The sequence below is a fragment of the Ctenopharyngodon idella genome, chromosome 7 (genome assembly GCF_019924925.1).
Source record: "Ctenopharyngodon idella isolate HZGC_01 chromosome 7, HZGC01, whole genome shotgun sequence".
Taxonomy (NCBI): domain Eukaryota; kingdom Metazoa; phylum Chordata; class Actinopteri; order Cypriniformes; family Xenocyprididae; genus Ctenopharyngodon; species Ctenopharyngodon idella.
In genome coordinates, this window is record NC_067226.1 from 20,293,798 (window position 1) to 20,312,864 (window position 19,067).

The window sequence follows — 19,067 nt, forward strand, 5'->3', positions numbered from 1 at the left end:
GACCTAGTTCTAATGTTCTAAATTAGCTGTCTTTACAATCTAGGACAGAAGCATTAAGTGGAAAGTGGAGTTTATATTTCTGTATTATGGACATCATCATTCAGAAGAGTCTCTTTTCTCCAGTGAACAACATGATCAATAAGACCTGACATCACAAAATCTAAAATAAGAGCAGGATATATAATGGCCTTTTGTATTTTAACCTGGAAATAAATATAAAGTTTATTTGAAAAATATAGAATAAATATTTCAGATTCCTTGTTGTAGGCCTACTTCATTGCAAAAATCAAACACAGGGAAATGAAAATGCTGGAATTCAGCGCCATCGTGTGGTTAAATTATTGAATTGCGCATAAATATTGGAGTTGACAAAGCTTTTCATCAACACAACTATTATTTGTCAGGCTTGTTCTTTTATATTTTTATATGTTATCTTTTATATATCACTGTCATGGATGTACATGAGTGTTTCTTCAACTTCAGGCACTTTTATATTCGAGTGGGTGTTTATTAAAACAAACAAAATTGAGCCTTTTTCTTATTACATTATGAAAGTCATATTAAAAACTTTTTTTCCATGCCATCTTGAGACAAAACAATGGCACTTATATAATTTAAGATATGTCAAAGCAAGTTGCTTTTAGTTAAAACAGCGCAAACATGTATTTTAGTCTGGGACTATAAGCATTATAAGCCTATAGGTATAAGAAAGAAAAGAGTAATCTAACAATGAGATTTGTTAATGTACTTAGCCCAGCAGCTGTATGCGCTGTGGTTGGGTTGACCTGAAACGTATTCCTGCAAAAAACGTCGCTGGAGGCGCATCAAGCTGCAACATGCAGAAGAGTGAGAGACGGTGTTAGTGATTCAAAGACTGAGAAAGAGACTTTTTTTCCCCTTTCAATTACATAATTGTATTTTTTTTTATTGTAATTTAATATACCTGATGATCTGGGCATGTGTCCGACATGTTTACTGTGGTGTTGTATTCAGGCGCGGTTGCTTGGGCACTAGCCGCGTCAGCGTGGCCTGGCGCAGGTAGGCGTGGAGAGCCGCGCGCCTAGACTCGAATTCCGGAACGCTCGCTTGATGGGAAGAAACTACGGCATGAAGACAAAAGTTTTCAAACTAAGCAGATAGTGACAACTTCTCGTCAGAAAGTAACAGCGCCAGTTTGACAACAAGGAGGCTGCTCACTGTTTGAGGTATGTTTCTAGAAAGGACCTGATTCATTTTCTCTTGAGAGATTTCGCTTTCAGCGCGTCACTTTCGTTCACGGCGTTATGAAATTGTGTTATTGTATTTAAATGGTCACAATTCAGATTAGTTAGGCAAACTTGTTAGCCTTTGTAAACTGGGTTACAACCTTTAGTTTTGTAGTGTGTTTTGCTCATACACTCATTGTGTAAACACTCCCTCAACCTGTTGATGTTGCGCTCATAAGTTAAAGTTCTCACGTATCCTCTAGTTTCCATGCAAAATAAATAGTTTCTACATTACTGATAACATTTGTCTTGTTATCGGAAGGATATTTTGGATGTAGTTTTACATAAATAAAACATGCAAGCTGTATATATAATATATATAAATATATATATATATATATATATATATATATACACAGCAGCAGTTTTACAGTGTGTATATATATATATATATATATATATATATATATATATATACTGTAAAACATGGCACAGAATGTGTTTCTAATAGTTGGACTTTGCTCTTTAGTGTTGGATATTTATGAGAGAGAAATTCCTGGTATGCATGACTGTGTACAGTAAGTGTAAAATGGAGACAGCAGCGTAAGCAAGACAAAAATGTCCTTATTCTTAAAGTTAACCAAAAATGAAACTTCTGGAATCATTATACCCTCATAATGTTACAAAACCTGTATGACTTTATACTGAGGAACAGAAAAGGAGATGTTTGGTGGAATGACATACCCCCCTTTTACTTTCATAGACTGTCATTTTACCTAACATCCTTTTTTGTGTTTCACAAAAGTTGGGGAATAACATGAGGGTGAGTAATGCCGGGTACACACTGTGTGATTTTATGGTGCATTCAAGTCATGTTGAAAAGATTGTATTTACCAGTTGAACGCACTTAAACGCCACCACAAGCTCGTTGGGAGCATCAGCGAGAAATGTGGCAGAATACCACAATATTTATAGGTATTTATCAGTGGCATTGTTAAGCTTTTTTATTTACAACAAAATAATCGTAATTCCCTGCACAAAATATAATAGCATTGTAATATAACATGTAATGATAAAGTTTACACTTGCTTCGTAAAGTAATTAAAAACATTAAAAAGCAAAACACACCTGATGCACATTCTTTGTTCATCATTTTCTAGAAGTAGAGTTTAAAAACCTTGCTGTATTTTTGTGTAATAAGTTAAGAGAACGTACACCACCCCAACTTGCTCTGGCGAAAGTGACTTGAACACACCTGACGTCCTAAACACGACTTCCCAACTCCTAAATACGAACTTCCCAGGAGGACTTTAGCCATGATTTTCACTCACCGACAGTTTCGAGGAAATTGCAGACAAATGCCCGAAATCAGAGACAAATCGATGCTTGTTAATGTGTTACATTCGTGTAGTAGGATCAAAGACGCGATCTGAAAGAAGCGCAGATGTGTTGCAGATGCCCGTCAGATGCCATCAGATATTTAGCATGTTAAATATCATAGACAGCTGTATGCTATGGAAGCTTGTTTCCACCACTGAATAAAAAAATATAAAAGGTAACTACGACTTTTTATCTCACAATTCTGACTTTTTTTTTCCTCAGAATTGTGAGTTTATATCTTACAATTCTGACTTGTTAACACACAATTGTAAGTTATAAAGTCTGAATTGTGAGTTTATATCTCACAATTCTGAGAAAAGTCAGAAGTGCGAGAAAAAAAGTCAGAATTGTGAGTTTATACACTATATTGCCAAAGGTATTGGGACACCCCTCCAAATCATTGAAGGCATGCAGACTGCTTCTACAAACATTTGTGAAAGAATGGGTCGCTCTCAGGAGTGAATTCAAGTGTGGTACCGTGATAGGTTGCCACCAGTGCAATAAGTCCATTCGTGAAATTTCCTCACTACTAAATATTCCACGGTCAACTGTTAGTGTTATCATAACAAAGTGGAAGCAATTGGGAACAACAGCAACTCAGCCACGAAGTGGTAGGCCACGTAAAATCACAGAGCGGGGTCAGCGCATGCTGAGGTGCACAGTGCGCAGAAGTCGCCAACTTTCTGCAGAGTCAATAGCTACAGACCTCCAAACTTCATGTGGCCTTCAGATTAGCTCAAGAACAGTGCATAGAGAGCTTCATGGAATGGGTTTCCATGGCTGAACAGCTGCATCCAAGCCTTACATCACCAAGTGCAATGCAAAGTGTCGGATGCAGTGGTGTAAAGCATGCCACCACTGGACTCTAGAGCAGTGGAGACGTGCTCTCTGGAATGACGAATCACACTTCCCTGTCTGGCAATCCGATGGACGAGTCTGGGTTTGGCGGTTGCCAGGAGAACGGTACTTGCCTGACTGAATTGTGCCAAGTGTAAAGTTTGGTGGAGGGGGTATTATGGTGTGGGGTTGTTTTTCAGGGGTTGGGCATGGCCCCTTAGTTCCAGTGAAAGGAACTCTTAATGCTTCAGCATACCAAGACATTTTGGACAATTTCATGCTCCCAACTTTGTGGGAACAGTTTGGGGATGGCTCCTTCCTGTTCCACCAGTGCACAAAGCAAGGTCCATAAAGACATGGATGAGCGAGTTTGGTGTGGAGGAACTTGACTGGCCTGCACCTAACCCTAACCCGATAGAACACCTTTGGGATTAATTAGAGCGGAGACTGCGAGCCAGGCCTTCTTGCCAACATCAGTGCCTGACCTCACAAATGCGCTTCTAGAAGAATGGTCAAAAATTCCCATAAACACTCTCCTAAACCTTGTGGAAAGCCTTCCCAGAAGAGTTGAGGCTGTAATAGCTGCAAATGGTTGGCCAACTCCATATTAAACCCTACGGATTAAGAATGGGATGTCATTAAATTTCATGTGCACGTAAAGGCAGGCGTCCCAAAAATTTTGGCAATATAGTGTATCTTGCCATTCTGACTTTATTTCTCGCAATTGCAAGTTTATAACTCGCAATTGTGAGTTTATATCTCGCAATTCTGACTTCTTATTTTCAGAATTTACAGAATGTAAACTCGCAATTGTGAGAAAAAAGTCTGAATTCTGAGATAAAAAGTCGGAATTACCTTTATTTTTTATTCAGTGTCGGAAACAAGCTTCCACAGTATGCAGCATACTGACAGCATACTAAATATCTAAACCTGTCTGCAACTGGAGGTCCTGCAATGTGAAATTTGTTTTGACTGGAAATTACATCAGCAACAGTCTCACGTAGCCAGACCTTCAGACTGACGGCAGAAGGTCTGGACTCTATCACAGCTTTCATTGGCCAAGGACCGCCCAAGAGAACGTTTGACTGACATGTAACACAACCAATCACAGTTCGCTTTGTTCAACGTCATGTTAAGGGGCGTGAAAATGTAAAGTCGATGTCCCTACAATAATAGTAAGGACATGTAATAAATGTAATAAATTATTCATTCAAGAACGTTGTGCAAGTTTACTGCAACAATGGAGCCGAGAACTTCACATACTTTTGAAAATCCAGTGTTTAGTTGATCCTGGTAAGCGCTCGTTGTCACAGTTGTAAACACGATGACGTTCTTCTTCCACGAAGGGGTTTGGCTTCACGCCATTTGTTTCCAGGCGGACCATTAAAGAATGTGACACACACGTCTCCCAGACATCCTGTAGAATTCAACCAACCAGATAACAACTTCGAAAATCCTGAAGTGTTTCCAGTTAATTGTGTCATCAGACGTTCAGCCAACGGTCCGTGGGCGTGACGTCTGAGGCTGAGACTACATCGGCGACGGCCTACAGCCAATTAGAGAGCAAGATACAGGGCAAGGAAAAGTTCAGGGGGAGGAGTCATAGATCTGCAACAAAACATTTCTTTTCCACACAGACAACTTGGATCACAAGCTTCTTGTGGGCTATCATTTTTAACAGGAAGAAATCCAACCGTCTCATGCATGATCTTACATTATTTCCTGTATCGCTTCTGGCGTGTGTTTGGTTGTGAAACGTAATCTGTAGACCAGACAGAGTTGTTGGCGATTCTTCCTATTGAAATGTTGTGTAATGTGTGACCCCCTGTCACTGATCCGTTGTGTAACATGCAGTGTGCACACAACAGCAACTAAATGATATATACCCAGTCATGCAGTGTAAGAAGAACAGTGTGATTTGATTACTTTGAAAATCGTGCAGTGTGTACCCGGCATTATTAAAAATAGAATTTGGGTGAACTGTTCCTTTAAGCAAATTCTTTGTGTACATTCTTCTCACTGTAATCACTTTGCATTTACACGGGCCTACATGCTTGTGCTTGTTATAAAGACTAGTATTGCAGCATTTTTGCAGGTAAAGAGGGACATTTCTCCACATACATAAATCCTGTTTATGTTTAGGAAAAGTCCACCTGACAGTTTAGCCTTCTTTGTATTTTGTGAAGCATGTTGGGTGTTCCAGTGCATTCAGATTAATATTCCCTACTCATAATGATGAGCAATTGATTGAACCTGTTTGTACTTGTAGAATGAAGTTAAAACGCTTTTGTGTTCTTGGTTTTGAGCTTTCAAGAAGCATACCTTTTTGTTGTCTCTGTTGGTTTTGTTTGCTGAACCAAAAGTAGGCTGTCTGTAAAAACAAACTTTGAAAGACATTTATTATTATGATATTGCTATGAAGTGCTTAGGCCCAAAAATATGCATAATAACATTCCTGAAGAAACTGAGAATTTACTGAATGCATAAATCAGAGCAAGTGCAATTTAGAGTTTTGTTGAGTTGTTGTGATTCTTTGAAGATATCAATACTTTAATTTCAACATTTTGTGTTCATAACATTTGAGTTGTGTTTGGGTGTTGGTTTTTAAAGGATTAGTTCAGTTTCAAATGAAAATTAGCCCAAGCTTTACTCACCCTTTAATAAATATCCTGACGCATCCAAACTTTATAATGGCAGTGTCAGGGGTCATGAGTATGAGCTGAAGAAAGTGCTTCCATTCACATCCATCCATCATAAACGTGTACTCCACATGGCTCTAGGGGTTAATAAAGGCCTTCTGAAGGGAAACGATGCATTTGTGTAAAAAAATATCCATATTTAACAAGTTATGAAGTAAAATATATAGCTTCCACCAGACTGCCTTCCGTATTGAACGTACGAAGAAAGTGTAAAATTCTTGCAGTTCAAAAAGCTTACGCTACGTCCTACGCCTTCCCTGTTTAACTTACGGAAAAAGTGTAACTGATGCTTGGCTTCAGAAGGCCTTTATTAACCCCCCGGAGCTGCGTGGAGAACGTTTATGATGGATGGATGTGGGTGGAAGCACTTTCTTCAGCTCATAGTCGTTTGGTAACGCTTACTGCCATTATAAAGCTCGGATGCGTCAGGATATTTATTAATATTTCTCCGATTGTGTTCATTAGAAAGAAGAAAGTCATATACACCTAGGATGGCTTGAGGGTGAATAAAGCTTGGTGTAATTTTTATTTTAAACTAAATTGAACTAATCCTTTAAATGTCTTGAGTTTTGATGGATTCAAGCTCTCATCAGACAATAATTCACGGCACAAAATACAAACCATGTTTATCCTCACTACGAATGAAACTGTATTGAATGTAGCCTGATTCTAATGTTCTTTTACCTTAGGATAGGTTTTTTTTCATGTTTTTTTGAGGGATGAGATGCAACCTGTTGGCATCTGAATTATTTTCCTGCTTCTACTGTGACAGATAAATTTGTAGCCAGTTCAACAGATGTTGAAAATATTTTCTCCTCCCTTAAAAAACAAGTTAAGAAGCCTTTTCTTGCAATAACGATGTCCAGTTATATGGTTAGATTTTATCATTTGCATATGTACCTGTTGTCTGCGACTGTAACAGGACAGATCTGCAACTCATTTCAGGGTGGAAACAAGTGAATTGCTGCATTATCGGGATATGCTATGCTACTGTGTAATTCAAGAAATATATGTGCCCATGTCTGAACTGGTAAAACACTGATACATGTCAGTGCAGGTTTAGAGGTTGTGAAAGCATTGGTTTGTGCCAAAGACATGATCTTTAGCCAGTTACCTAGACACAGATTTTCAGATCTGAAAAACCTGATTTGTTTAAAGTTTAAATTGAACTGAACAAAAGCAGTCTTTTATGTTTAGTGAACAATACCTTGCAGCCTGGCTACTAGAATTACTTTTAATAAATCTTCTTGTACAGATTGGTTGTGTTTTGTAAAATATATTTAATCCAATGGATTAGTGTATTGCAGTAATGGGTAACAATAAGGTTCATTAGTTAACATTAGCTAACTACATTAGTTAACCTGAACTAATAAGGAACAGCATTTGTTAATCTCTGTTAATGTTCATTTAAACATTTACCAATTTTACCTTATTAAAATCAAGAGTTGTATTTGTTAACATTCGTTAATGTACTGTCAAGTAACATGAATAAACTATTAACAGCTGCATTTTTATTAACTAATGTTAACAAAGACTAACAAATACAGTAACAAATGTATTGCTCATGGTTAGTTCATGTTAGTTAATACATTATCTAATGTTAACGAATGAACCCTATTATAAAGTGTTACCCAGTAATGGATTATAATTTCCATTTTATTACTTTTTTGGCTTTTCTTTTTGAGGTGCTATATATCCCAATAAAATCAACAACTAAAACAAATAAAATCAAACAAAACAAAAACAACCACCAAGAAACAGTTTCAATCTGTTTGGTTCCTAAATATATATATATATTTTTAATATATTTTAATATATATATTTTTTTGCATTGGGTGACATGCATGCATATTCATGACTAGAGTTTTCTGTTTTGGGGGTTAGTTTACCCAAAAATGAAAATTCTGTCACTAATTACTCTCCCTCATGTCATTCTACACCCGTAAGACCTTCGTTCATCTTCAGAACACAAATTAAGATACTGTTGATGACATCCGATGGCTCAGTGAGGCCTCTATTGAGAGCAAAGCCATTGAAACTCTCAAGGTCCATAAAGGTACTAAAAACATATTTGAAGCAGTTCATATGAATTCAGTGGTTCTATCTTAATATTATAAAGTGACAAGAATACTTTTTGTGCACCAGAAAAAACAAAATAAGGACTTTTCAACGATATCTATATGGGCTGATTTCAAAACACTGCTTCAGAGCTTTACAAATCGAATCAGTGGATCGGAGCGGCAAAGTTACGTGATTTCAGCAGTTTAGACGTTTGATAGGAGATCTGAATCACTAATTCGAAACAAAAGATTCATAAAGCTCAGAAGCTTCATGGAGCAGTGTTTTGAAATTGGCCCATATAGATATTGTTGAAAAGTCTTTATTTTTTTTATTTTTTTTTGGCGCACAAAAAGTATTCTTATCACTTTATAATATTAAGATAGAACCACTGAACTCACATGAACTATTTTAAATTAGTACCTTTGGATCTTGAGAGGTTCAGTGGCTTTGCTCTCAATAGAGGCCTCATTGAGCCATCGGATTTCATCAACAATATCTTAATTTGTGTTCTGAAGATGAACGAAGGTCTTACGTGTGTAAAACGACATGAAGATGAGTAATAAATGACGTTATTTTCATTTTTGGGTGAACTAACCATTTAAAGTGTAACTTTGCTGATTTTCAACCTGCTTTGTATTGTTAAAATGTTGGTAGTATATATAAATGAACAATGTTTACTCATTTTCCGTGTTACCTGGATGGAGAAATTCAAATTTGTCAGCCAAACTTTTGACAGCTCCAGGGCTTTCGTGAAAACCACAGACAGTCTGATTGACAGAGGGTTGTTATCGGAACAGTTATTGTAAGGGTTTATCACTGAAACTGTCTACTCTTTAAACAGCATTATGGTAAAAATGAAACAATATGGCATTGGCAACAGCTTTCATACCTGTATATGACAGTGTTTTGCTTCAGGCAGAACTGACAGAATGGCAGTTTCTTTCAGTTTTTCCCCTCTGTTTGGCCTAAAACACTGTTCATGGTCATCCAGTTTGAAATTTTCTCACCGTATTTACAATTCTTTGCAGCCTTTAGCCACTGCCTACAACGTACTAGACTAACAACTGGAAAATGAAAGTAACTCACTCCCACTAAATGTTTATTCTTTGAATTCTTGCACTCGGGAACAATTCAAGCCGACACCATTATGACAAAAGGTTTGCTAAGAAGTATTTCCTACTAAAGCAAGGTATTTGACTCTGGTAAGCGTATTTATAGCAGACTGTGGGAGTGGCCTTGGAATGGCAACATGCCCAGTGCATTATGGATGTTGATGCTTTCCTACCTGTTTGGCACAAGGGAAGACAACAGCCTTTTTTGTTGTTGTTCTAGTCAGGTAGCACCAATTTCAACATTTTTTTCACCTTTCTATTGTATAAGCCAGTATAATCCATGTTTTATTGAAAGCCCATTTTGCCAGTGAAGTACCCCTTTAAAAGGTCACTGAAGATGCTTTTGCTTGCTCCTTAAAGGGTTAGTTCACACAACAATAAAAATTCTGTCATTAATTACTTGCCCTTGTGTCGTTCCAAACCTACAATACTTTCGTTCATCTTCGGAAAACAAATGAAGATCTTTTTGATGAAATCTGAGAGCTTTCTGTCCCTCCATAGACAGCTACGCGACTACCACTTTGGCGCTTCAAAAAGTTCATAAAGAGATTGTAAAAATAATCCATATGAATTGAGTGGTTTAATCCAAATTTTTTTGAAGAGACTTGATTGCTTTATATGATGAAAAGATTGGATTTAGGCTTTTATTCACAAGCAACAACAAAAAAATGGTTTTAAGCCAGTTATTTATATATTTTGCTGTAGTGAGTCAGTAGGAAATATCAGTTTACATTTCCAAACATTCCTTTTGTCATTTAATTGTAATAATCCAGTGAGATTTTGTTTTTTTAAGTAAAGGTGTCTGATAACAGCTGGTATGCTCCACATGGAGATCTGATCTCACCATCATTGAGTCTCTCTGTGATTACATGAAGAAACAGGAAAAAAATGAGACAGACTAAATCCAGAAGAACTGCGGCAATGTCTCCAAGATGCTTGAAGAAATCTACCTGCAAAGCTACCTGAAAAAATATGCACAAGTGTACCTGGACAAAAGCTGTTTTAAACGCAATGGGTAGTCATACCAAATGTTGATTTGTTTTAGTAAATACAGGTTAATTGATAAATAAAATATATTTATGATGACATTATTTTTGAAAGCATCCCCACTTTACAGCTTTTTTGCACAAGTGCCTTAAACTTATCACAGTACTGTAGCTTTGCAGGTCGGTTTCTTCAAGCGTTTTGGAGACGTTGCCACAGTTCTTCTGGATTTAGTTTCTCTCAGTTTTTTCTGTTTCTTCATCTAATCACAGACAGACTCGATGATGGTGAGATTTGTAAATTTATTTTATAAAGTTCATTTGTAAATGTGCTTACTTACAAATAAGCTTAACCAAAATACCACAAAAAATGCATCCAACTATAACGTGGGAGTTGTAAGTTGTCAAATGCGAATAATATATCACACACACACACACACACATATATACATACATATACATATATACAAATATACACACAGTATCTCACAGAAGTAAGTACACCCCTCACATTTTTGTAAATATTTTATTATATCTTTTCATGTGACAACAGTGAAGAAATGACACTTTGATACAATGTAGTGAGTATACAGCTTGTATAACAGTGTAAATTTGCTGTCCCCTCAAAATAACTCAACGCACAGCCATTAATGTCTAAACCGTTGGCCACAAAAGTGAGTACACCCCTAAGTGAAAATGTCCAAATTGGGCCCAAAGTGTCAATATTTTGTGTGGCCACCATTATTTTCCAGCACTGTCTTAACCCTCTTGGGCATGGAGTTCACCAGAGCTTCACAGGTTGCCACTGGAGTCCTCTTCCACTCCTCCATGACGACATCACGGAGCTGGTGGATGTTAGAGACCTTGCGCTCCTCCACCTTCCGTTTGAGGATGCCCCACAGATGCTCAATAGGGTTTAGGTACCTTCAGCCTGTTCTGAGTGGAACCTGTCCTGTTAAACCGCTGTATGGTCTTGGCCACCGAGCTGCAGCTCAGTTTCAGGGTCTTGGCAGTCTTCTTATAGCCTACGCCATCTTTATGTAGAGCAACAATTCTTTTTTTTCAGATCCTTAGAGAGTTCTTTGCCGTGAGGTGCCATGTTGAACTTCCAGTGACCAGTATGAGAGAGTGAGAGCGATAACACCAAATTTAACACACCGGGGAGAGAAAATGGCTAATTGGGCCCAATTTGGACATTTTTACTTAGGGGTGTACTCACTTTTGTGGCCAGCGGTTTAGACATTAATGGCTGTGTGTTGAGTTATTTTGCAGGGACATCAAATTTGAGATACTGTGTGTGTGTTTGTGTGTATATATATATATATATATATATATATATATATATATAAAATTTACATTTTGAAAACTTGACTACCTTACAGTTGAATGCTGAAACAAACAGCATTTTTAAATGACCTTACCTTTAAATAATACAATGAATGTAATGTATCATACTGTTTTTCATCCAGGTTCACTGTGCAATACATCGTCAAAGAACTGTACCCTGAGATTCAGTTATATTTCAGTATTGACAAAAATAAATAACATCATTTTTATGTCTTTTTTTAAAGATGGGAACAATTAAAAAAAACTTTTAAAAAATGCTCTGTGGTTATTTTTGAAAAAAGAAGTGATGTTGAGAAAAGGAGAAGCAGAGAACACTAAGGCGTACTAAAAGAGCTGTTTAAACGCTGTTGAACTAATATTCACACGCTTATAAAGTTACTCAGTCTCTCTGCAGTGACTGAAAGAACTGTTTCAGATGCTTGTGAAAATGTTAATTGAATTTTAGTATTGAAGAAATGCTGCTTAGTGTTTCGCAGGGGAATTTACTGAGTTGTCATGGAACTAATGTTGCAAAAGCAAAATATCTTAATCATCCTGGAATAGGCTTTATTTTCATTATGCATAATATAATTTATTTTTTAATTTGAATGTTGTTGTTAAATATAATATGGGTGTTTCTTGGAAACTTTTTTTTTTTTTTGAAAGCTTGCTTATGAAGAAAACTAATCTTAGGTTCATTACATTTTGAGTCAACATGTTTCCAATACTATACTTCCATACAACAATATAATTTTTCTCTAGAAAGAGCAAGATGGTACGTAATATGTAATTGATATAAGTAGCAACCAAAAAAAAAAAAGTGCAGTGAAATATGATTGTCAGTCTTTTTTGCAGTTATCTTGTGCATAATTTAATTATGAAAGAAAATTACAGTCACTTTGGTTATTTAAAGGGTCTACCTGGAATTTACAGGAGTGAAAACCAAATTTTGAGAGTGAGTTCATTTGATATGTGCTATTTGAACAGAACGCCGTGGACAGCTAGTCATTTATCGTGCCTTTGTTCCTGTCAACCTTCATACATTTATACTGTGATTATACAAAACTATTTATAACATGGCAGAAAATGGAAATATTTTGTGAGTTGAACAAAAGTGTTTGGGCAGTGGATGGCTGGTTATCTGATTATACAGACACTATCCAATCTACTTCTGTCTGCTGTAACAATATTTGACTTCTGCAATATGATGGTTAGTTACAAAAGCTAATTGTGTAGCCAATGAAATTTGAGGATGTCATATTAATTTCATCAACTGGTTACTATATATTAACATATAACAATACTAAACTAACGTACATTCTGAAAAGTATAATATGCTGTTTGCTTATCAAGATGCTGTTATACCTATATATATATATATATATATATATATATATATATTTTTTTTTTTAATTAATTTTCTTATTCTCAGTATTAGATTTGCTATGACTGATATGTCATAATTATGATTATTGTTCATTGTTCAAAATGTTGCAGTAAGAACATGTATACATGTAAGCGCTGTGCAACTTTCCATTTCTGATGTCACACAGTCAGTCAGCATTTACATGTTTTCAAAAGGCTGTTAATTTTTTATTTGCTATGCTGTTTATCAAACAACAACAAATACAAGCGTACAGAGAAAGAAAGTCGGGTCCAGATTTTTCCACTGCTATTAACTTCTGCTTAGCAAAATAACCTGTTTGTGTGCACCACCAACTTGTAGTTTTATGTAACAACAGCATATACGGATACATGACCAAAAGCGCAACTCGTATTGGTTGCTCAGTTTTAATCACATTGCGACATTGCGATAGAAAAGAGATTAGAATGCCTCTCTGTAAAAAAAATTGTAGAAAAGAAAAGAAGAAAAAATCAGGACGGGAATGAAATATAGGTAGCGGTTATAAATAGAGACATTTCTTGCTAGATTAATTTGGTTTATTGCTTCACTTGTTGAATCTAAACATCAAAATCTTGAGTATTCTATTTAGATGTTTCTCCTAAAAGGTTGTATACTATAATTTATGAATCATTGCCAACATTTCACTCCAAAATCAATGCAGTAAAAAAGTAGAATTGATTGTTATTTTTGACGGCTCTCCAAAAAAATAATAAATCGTCTGTATCTTGCACTGCGGAAGCACTGATCCTTAGAAAAAGACTTTACATATCCCTGTTTCAGCTTCACTGGTTTCATGTGGTATCGTGGATAGATCTCATGGTTATTTTGCTTGCTTTTAAAACTGTGAATGGCTAAGCACCAGTGTATTTTGTTGCATTGTCTTTCATTTATGTATATGTTCATACATGTGGCCTCTGCAAATACAATGTAAAATAGATGCAGGTTTTTGTGCTACAAAACCTCAAATTTACCATATTTTATTATTCTGTCAAGATGATTCATACTTAAAGTGAATGAGGTGTTGGTTTAAATATATACAACTCCAAAACACCCAGAACTTAACCAGTTTGTTTTATTAATTTAAAATGTTCCTTTAGTTTCACTTATACTTATACCCTCTTTCTGAAATTTTGACCCACTGTCTGAAATGATCTATTTTAGGGGCCGGCTCATTTAAGAGTTGTCAGACTCAGTAAACAGTCACTGTTCTGATTGGCTAACATCATTGTATAGAAAAAAGTATCAATGGCTCCTCACTATTGTACGTGAGTGTTTTGAAAACATTATCCATATAAAACAGTCATTTACAGGCAAAGCAGAAACAGTTTATTTATGCTTTGAGATGTCGCTGCTGTCAGATCCAATGCAGTTGGTTGCTTCATCTTTCAACGAAATTTTCTTTCCAAACTCTCCATTATACCGTGCATTGTTTACTAAACAACCTGCAGTCAAATGCTCTAAACAAACATATAATCCTCTGACGCGATCCTAGACACCATTAAAAATAAACCATCCACTTGTTCCTGACACTGGCGTCCTTTTAAAGGCTGCACAGAGACACAAACATGCTGTTTAAACCAGACACGTCAAAACAAACATTCTTTTACTCTTCCATTTGTCCTGTTGTTGGGAGAAACTCAAGCATGTGAGTATGTCAGAAATTGAATGGGCATCTGTATACTATCAGTGTAGACAGCATCAGTGATTATAATGGGTTCTTTATGGGGTTTTTTTTTTTTTTTTTTTTTTTTTGTTCTGAGGAGAATGTTTTAAGTTATGAAACTTTGGATGTTTTAATGGTACAAAGACACCTTATATGTCAAAAAATTAAAGATACAACTTTTTTTGTTCAAAATTCAATACATCATTAATCCTTCTTCCAAAACTAGTTTCTGTCTTACCCTGATTCACTATGGTAAGCTTATTATAAGTGTTTATATTTTAGACCTGACGGGATGGTTTTCACTGGAAATTGCGTACATATGTCACTCGCCCGTGTGCTTCATCGTAAAAGTTGCTCTGGCTACTTTGACACATGTATGGTCTGGGAGTGGCATAGGTGAGTTATTACAATGAGCAAGAAAGGTTGACATGCCGCTTTTATTACTCATCAGGTGAGTAAGGTATTTTATTGAACAGATAAATTGCCATATGTAGCTCTCTCATCTGCACAGTCACGCAGAGCTAAAGCACAACCAAAAGTTCTTTCACAAATTGCATGCAGTTTTTTTAACTACTAGAGGGCCAAAAGTTACATAGTGTACCTTTAAGGAAAATATGATTGATGTCATGACCCTTTTAATGCAAAGAAAATTATTCATAAACACAAGTTGGGGTGAGGGATATCATGAACAATTAAAATGTCTCCATGATCTGCCTTTAAAGAGAGATCATATTATTGTGCTACAGTGCGTTCTACAAGTTGCAGTTCTGGCAGCATATTGTACAACGCCATGTACATTCACATCATGTTTAGCAACGCAGCGGTAGCGTTACGCACCCATTGCAGTTCTTCGTCATAAAGAAAGGTTATTATTTGAGTGTGTTTTAAGCCTTGCCAGTTAAGCTTTTTTATTTGCACGCTGTTTTGACATAAGCTTTTCTAAGCACATGCACCCAAAGCGTGTGCACACACTAAAAGCCTGTCACACAGCGTGCGAGTACCAAACTAAGTTCTCTTTCGCGTCTTATTGTGCTTGAATTTTGATCATATCCCCCACCCCTTCTTTACCCTAAATGGTCTGGCAAACTTTTGAAAAATAATTGTGATAGGATCCAGATCCTGCCTGAATAAAATCGTGACAAGATATTTTTGGCCTTATCGCCCACCCCTAAACACAAGTTTATTTTCCCTATAGGGTGTGTTCCCACATCTTTTCAACTGGTCTCAACCTTGTCATCCAATGGCATATGGTAGATTTCATGACCACTGAAGACCCCTGAGTCTCATCTTCGATGGAGCCTGATCAGGAGATTACTGTGTGGCTGACCAGTCTGCACCTGCCCCAATATGCCTCCAGCTTTGCCCAGGCTGGCTACCATTACCTTAAGGACCTCAGGAGCCTAACTGAGGAGAAGCTTCTCAAAATGGACCATATTCCCACAGGTCACCGACGGAGGATCTTAAGCAGCCTGGAGACCCTGATGGTGGAATTGGATGGAAGTTCTATGAAAGTACCAGTGAGGAGAAAGCCGATCCCAAGGCCTAGACAAGTGTTTCCCAAGGATAAGAAGAGAGGAACATCATCTCAGCATCCTCAGGGCAATAAGATCCAGATGACAAGCCAAACTGTTCCTGCAAGGACTATTGCTGACTCAGAGCGAGTGGCCATTGGTTGTCATACACTTCCTAATGTCACATGTCATGCTGTTTCCTCCAGCTCTAGCTCCGCCTCTGAGCAGGGCAGCAGCGAATCACTGGAGAACTTTTCAGAAGAACCTATTCCAGATGAGAATGATGACTTTCCCTCAGAATTAGCTTCTGTAGGGTTTCAGGGAGAAATGGTTGAAAATGAAATATATGAGAGGTGCCCCTTCGTTGATGTACCCTCCAGGACGAGGTCCTCCCGCTCCTTTAAGCTACGACACAGGCCTGTACCAGAGATCCCTGAACATCCCTTCAAACCTCCTTATGACTGGTGAGTAAATATACAAATTTTTAAATATATATATATATATATATATATATATATATATAATTATTATTATTATTATTTATTTTTTTTTTTTCTCTTGATGTTTTTCTTTAGATAGTATAGCTGGAGAGAGGACAGGAAGCAAAGTGAGAGAAAAAGGGCGTTGGGTCAGGAAAGGAGCATGAGCCAGGACTCGAATTCGAATTTTTTAACCAAATTTTTACCAAAACTTTTCATTTTGCTGGACAACCGAAACCGAAAATAAAGTTTCTTTAATTACATCTGGAAATCCTGCCAGTTTGACAATTAACAGTCAAAACATGGCATCATAAAAGCGCTGTTTCAGTCTATGATTACAACCCTCTAAAATTACGGCCTAAAATTCATTATTTTTAGTGTTTCGGTTGAATAATTTTGGTTGCCAAAAATTCAGTGCATCACTATTTGTGATACTGGAAAGATGCATTTCAGAACCTGCAATTGTTTGGCAAAACTAGTGGTACTTGGTGACACAGCAGATCTTACTCATTAGGATCTTACTTAAAATGAAACTGAATGTCATTTTGGGGTGGGAAATATGAGACATAATACTGTCAGTACACAAACATTCAAGGAATTATGTTTATATACTTGTTTTTTTAAATTGTGTTTATGGTATATAAACTAAGCAATTAGCCTAAGCAAAACAACAGATTGGCCATTTTATTCCAAAAATGTTTTAAAAAATAATTTACATCATCAGCATTTTCACCAGTACTATTGACATGTGTTGGAAATGAGTCTGTGAACAGTGTCATGAACATATGACACTGTGGTCTATATGTTCATGATTTCCAAAAACAACTGACACTTAGAACTCATGTTTCACAGGTATATAAACTGCTGGAAATTGCTGGTAGACAAATTAAAGTGCCCATAGTTGAAGAAACAATTTAGTTCTTCTCCCAAGGGATCTGTTTCCTTTAGTGATCAGTGCATGGGAATATTGTGGAGTCTTCATTTGAGTGTCACATAATGGGACTGTAAAATGTTGTGTGGGTTTTCTATCTATCTATCCATTCATTCATTCATTCAGATAGTAACAAACATTCACACATTTATCCTCTCAAATGTGTGTGCAGGAATGAGGGAGCACACAGCAACACTGACCGTCTCACAAGGTCTGAGGGACCCGTCTGCCCCACAAGCAGTCAAGAAGGTACACTATGCTTCACTTTATTTCAGTTTTAGAGGTTTATATCTTTTTTTTTATTCATGATTGAGTCATTGAGCCATTTTTACTCTGTTAAAATAAAAGGGATTTCAAATATTCACTGCGAAAGTGACAAAGCCAGTACTGCAGTCTCTCAATGGAATTTTCTCTTATCTCCTTTTGCATGTATGTGGAGAAGCCTAGTTTGCCAAACCTACAGCAACTTGCTTTTGTGGGTTTCTTTGAAACTGCCTTTGGCTTTGAAATGTTCCATTGTGTCCTCTTTCTGAATGTGTCGCAGTGTTTGTAATTGCAGCGAGAAAGGTACTTTTAGTGTCCTAGAGGAATAGCTTGGAAATTGTTTGCATGAGACTGTGAGTGTATGTGTGTGTGTGTAGTCGAGAATTGAAAGTTACACTGAAGCCAGAATCCAGACTTGGGTATAAAAGTGGTTTAATAATGCCTATATCTACAACATCTACAACCTAATGTAATGGAAAGGTAGATGAAGTTTTAAAGGAAAAGTTTTAAGTACTCCAACTAAAAAGTGTTGAGTGGGAACAAGGGAATTAGTACGGATAATAGGATAATACGCTGAGAAAAATCAATGTTTAATCAATGGTTTAATAATATTTTGACACCTTCATGTTAAGGATGACAGCATAGAAGGTGGCAAAAAAGGACTGTGATATCCTATGTTCATTTACAAAATGCTCAGTGAGCAATTTACACTATTTTCCTGAAACAGGTTCTTGTAGAAGACCAATAAAACAGGGCAGAGAGAGAGAGAGAGAAAGAGAGCAAGCGTATCATCTGTAGTTAGAAGGTCAACTCTTGATAATGATAAACGATGATGCTGATCTGAAATGACATCTCTGCTACTGGGTTAAGATGTGATACAATACAGTACAGTTCTATCATAGATAACATAGCTGCGTCTAGATCAAACACCCTACAGTAGGGTCTTATCTTGCGGGGGGCCCTGTCTATTAGCTATATATCTATGTGTGTGTCCGTCCGGAGGGAACAGTCTGGAATTCATGCTGCCCCTTACTGTCTCCGCAGAGATATGGTGGTCATTTGTCACCTTGACAACCAGTCACCCAAGCTGCTCCCTCTTTGGTACATTTTCCAAGCTGGCTGCACTAAAGGACATTATGTGGGATCTCATTTTATGCTTGTTCTTTTTTTTTTTTCTCACGCCTCGTTCTTTCTTTGTCTTACATTCTCAT

The 19,067-nt window shown here is 36.8% G+C and overlaps 1 protein-coding gene across 3 annotated transcripts in view; it reads left to right on the plus strand.

The window, feature by feature from the left end:
• arap2 (ArfGAP with RhoGAP domain, ankyrin repeat and PH domain 2) overlaps positions 1 to 19,067 on the plus strand; it is a 117,096-nt gene that overhangs the window by 6,946 nt on the left and 91,083 nt on the right. For 2 of the 3 annotated variants that reach the window (XM_051901516.1, XM_051901519.1), the window contains exons 1-3: positions 1,061 to 1,205; positions 15,867 to 16,646; positions 17,765 to 17,841. In XM_051901516.1, coding sequence (XP_051757476.1) covers positions 15,964 to 16,646; positions 17,765 to 17,841 — 760 coding nt within the window. In that variant the 5' untranslated portion in view covers positions 1,061 to 1,205; positions 15,867 to 15,963. Of the gene's footprint in view, positions 1 to 1,060; positions 1,206 to 15,866; positions 16,647 to 17,764; positions 17,842 to 19,067 lie in introns of those variants that run through there. The other variant, XM_051901517.1, reaches the window with a different exon arrangement.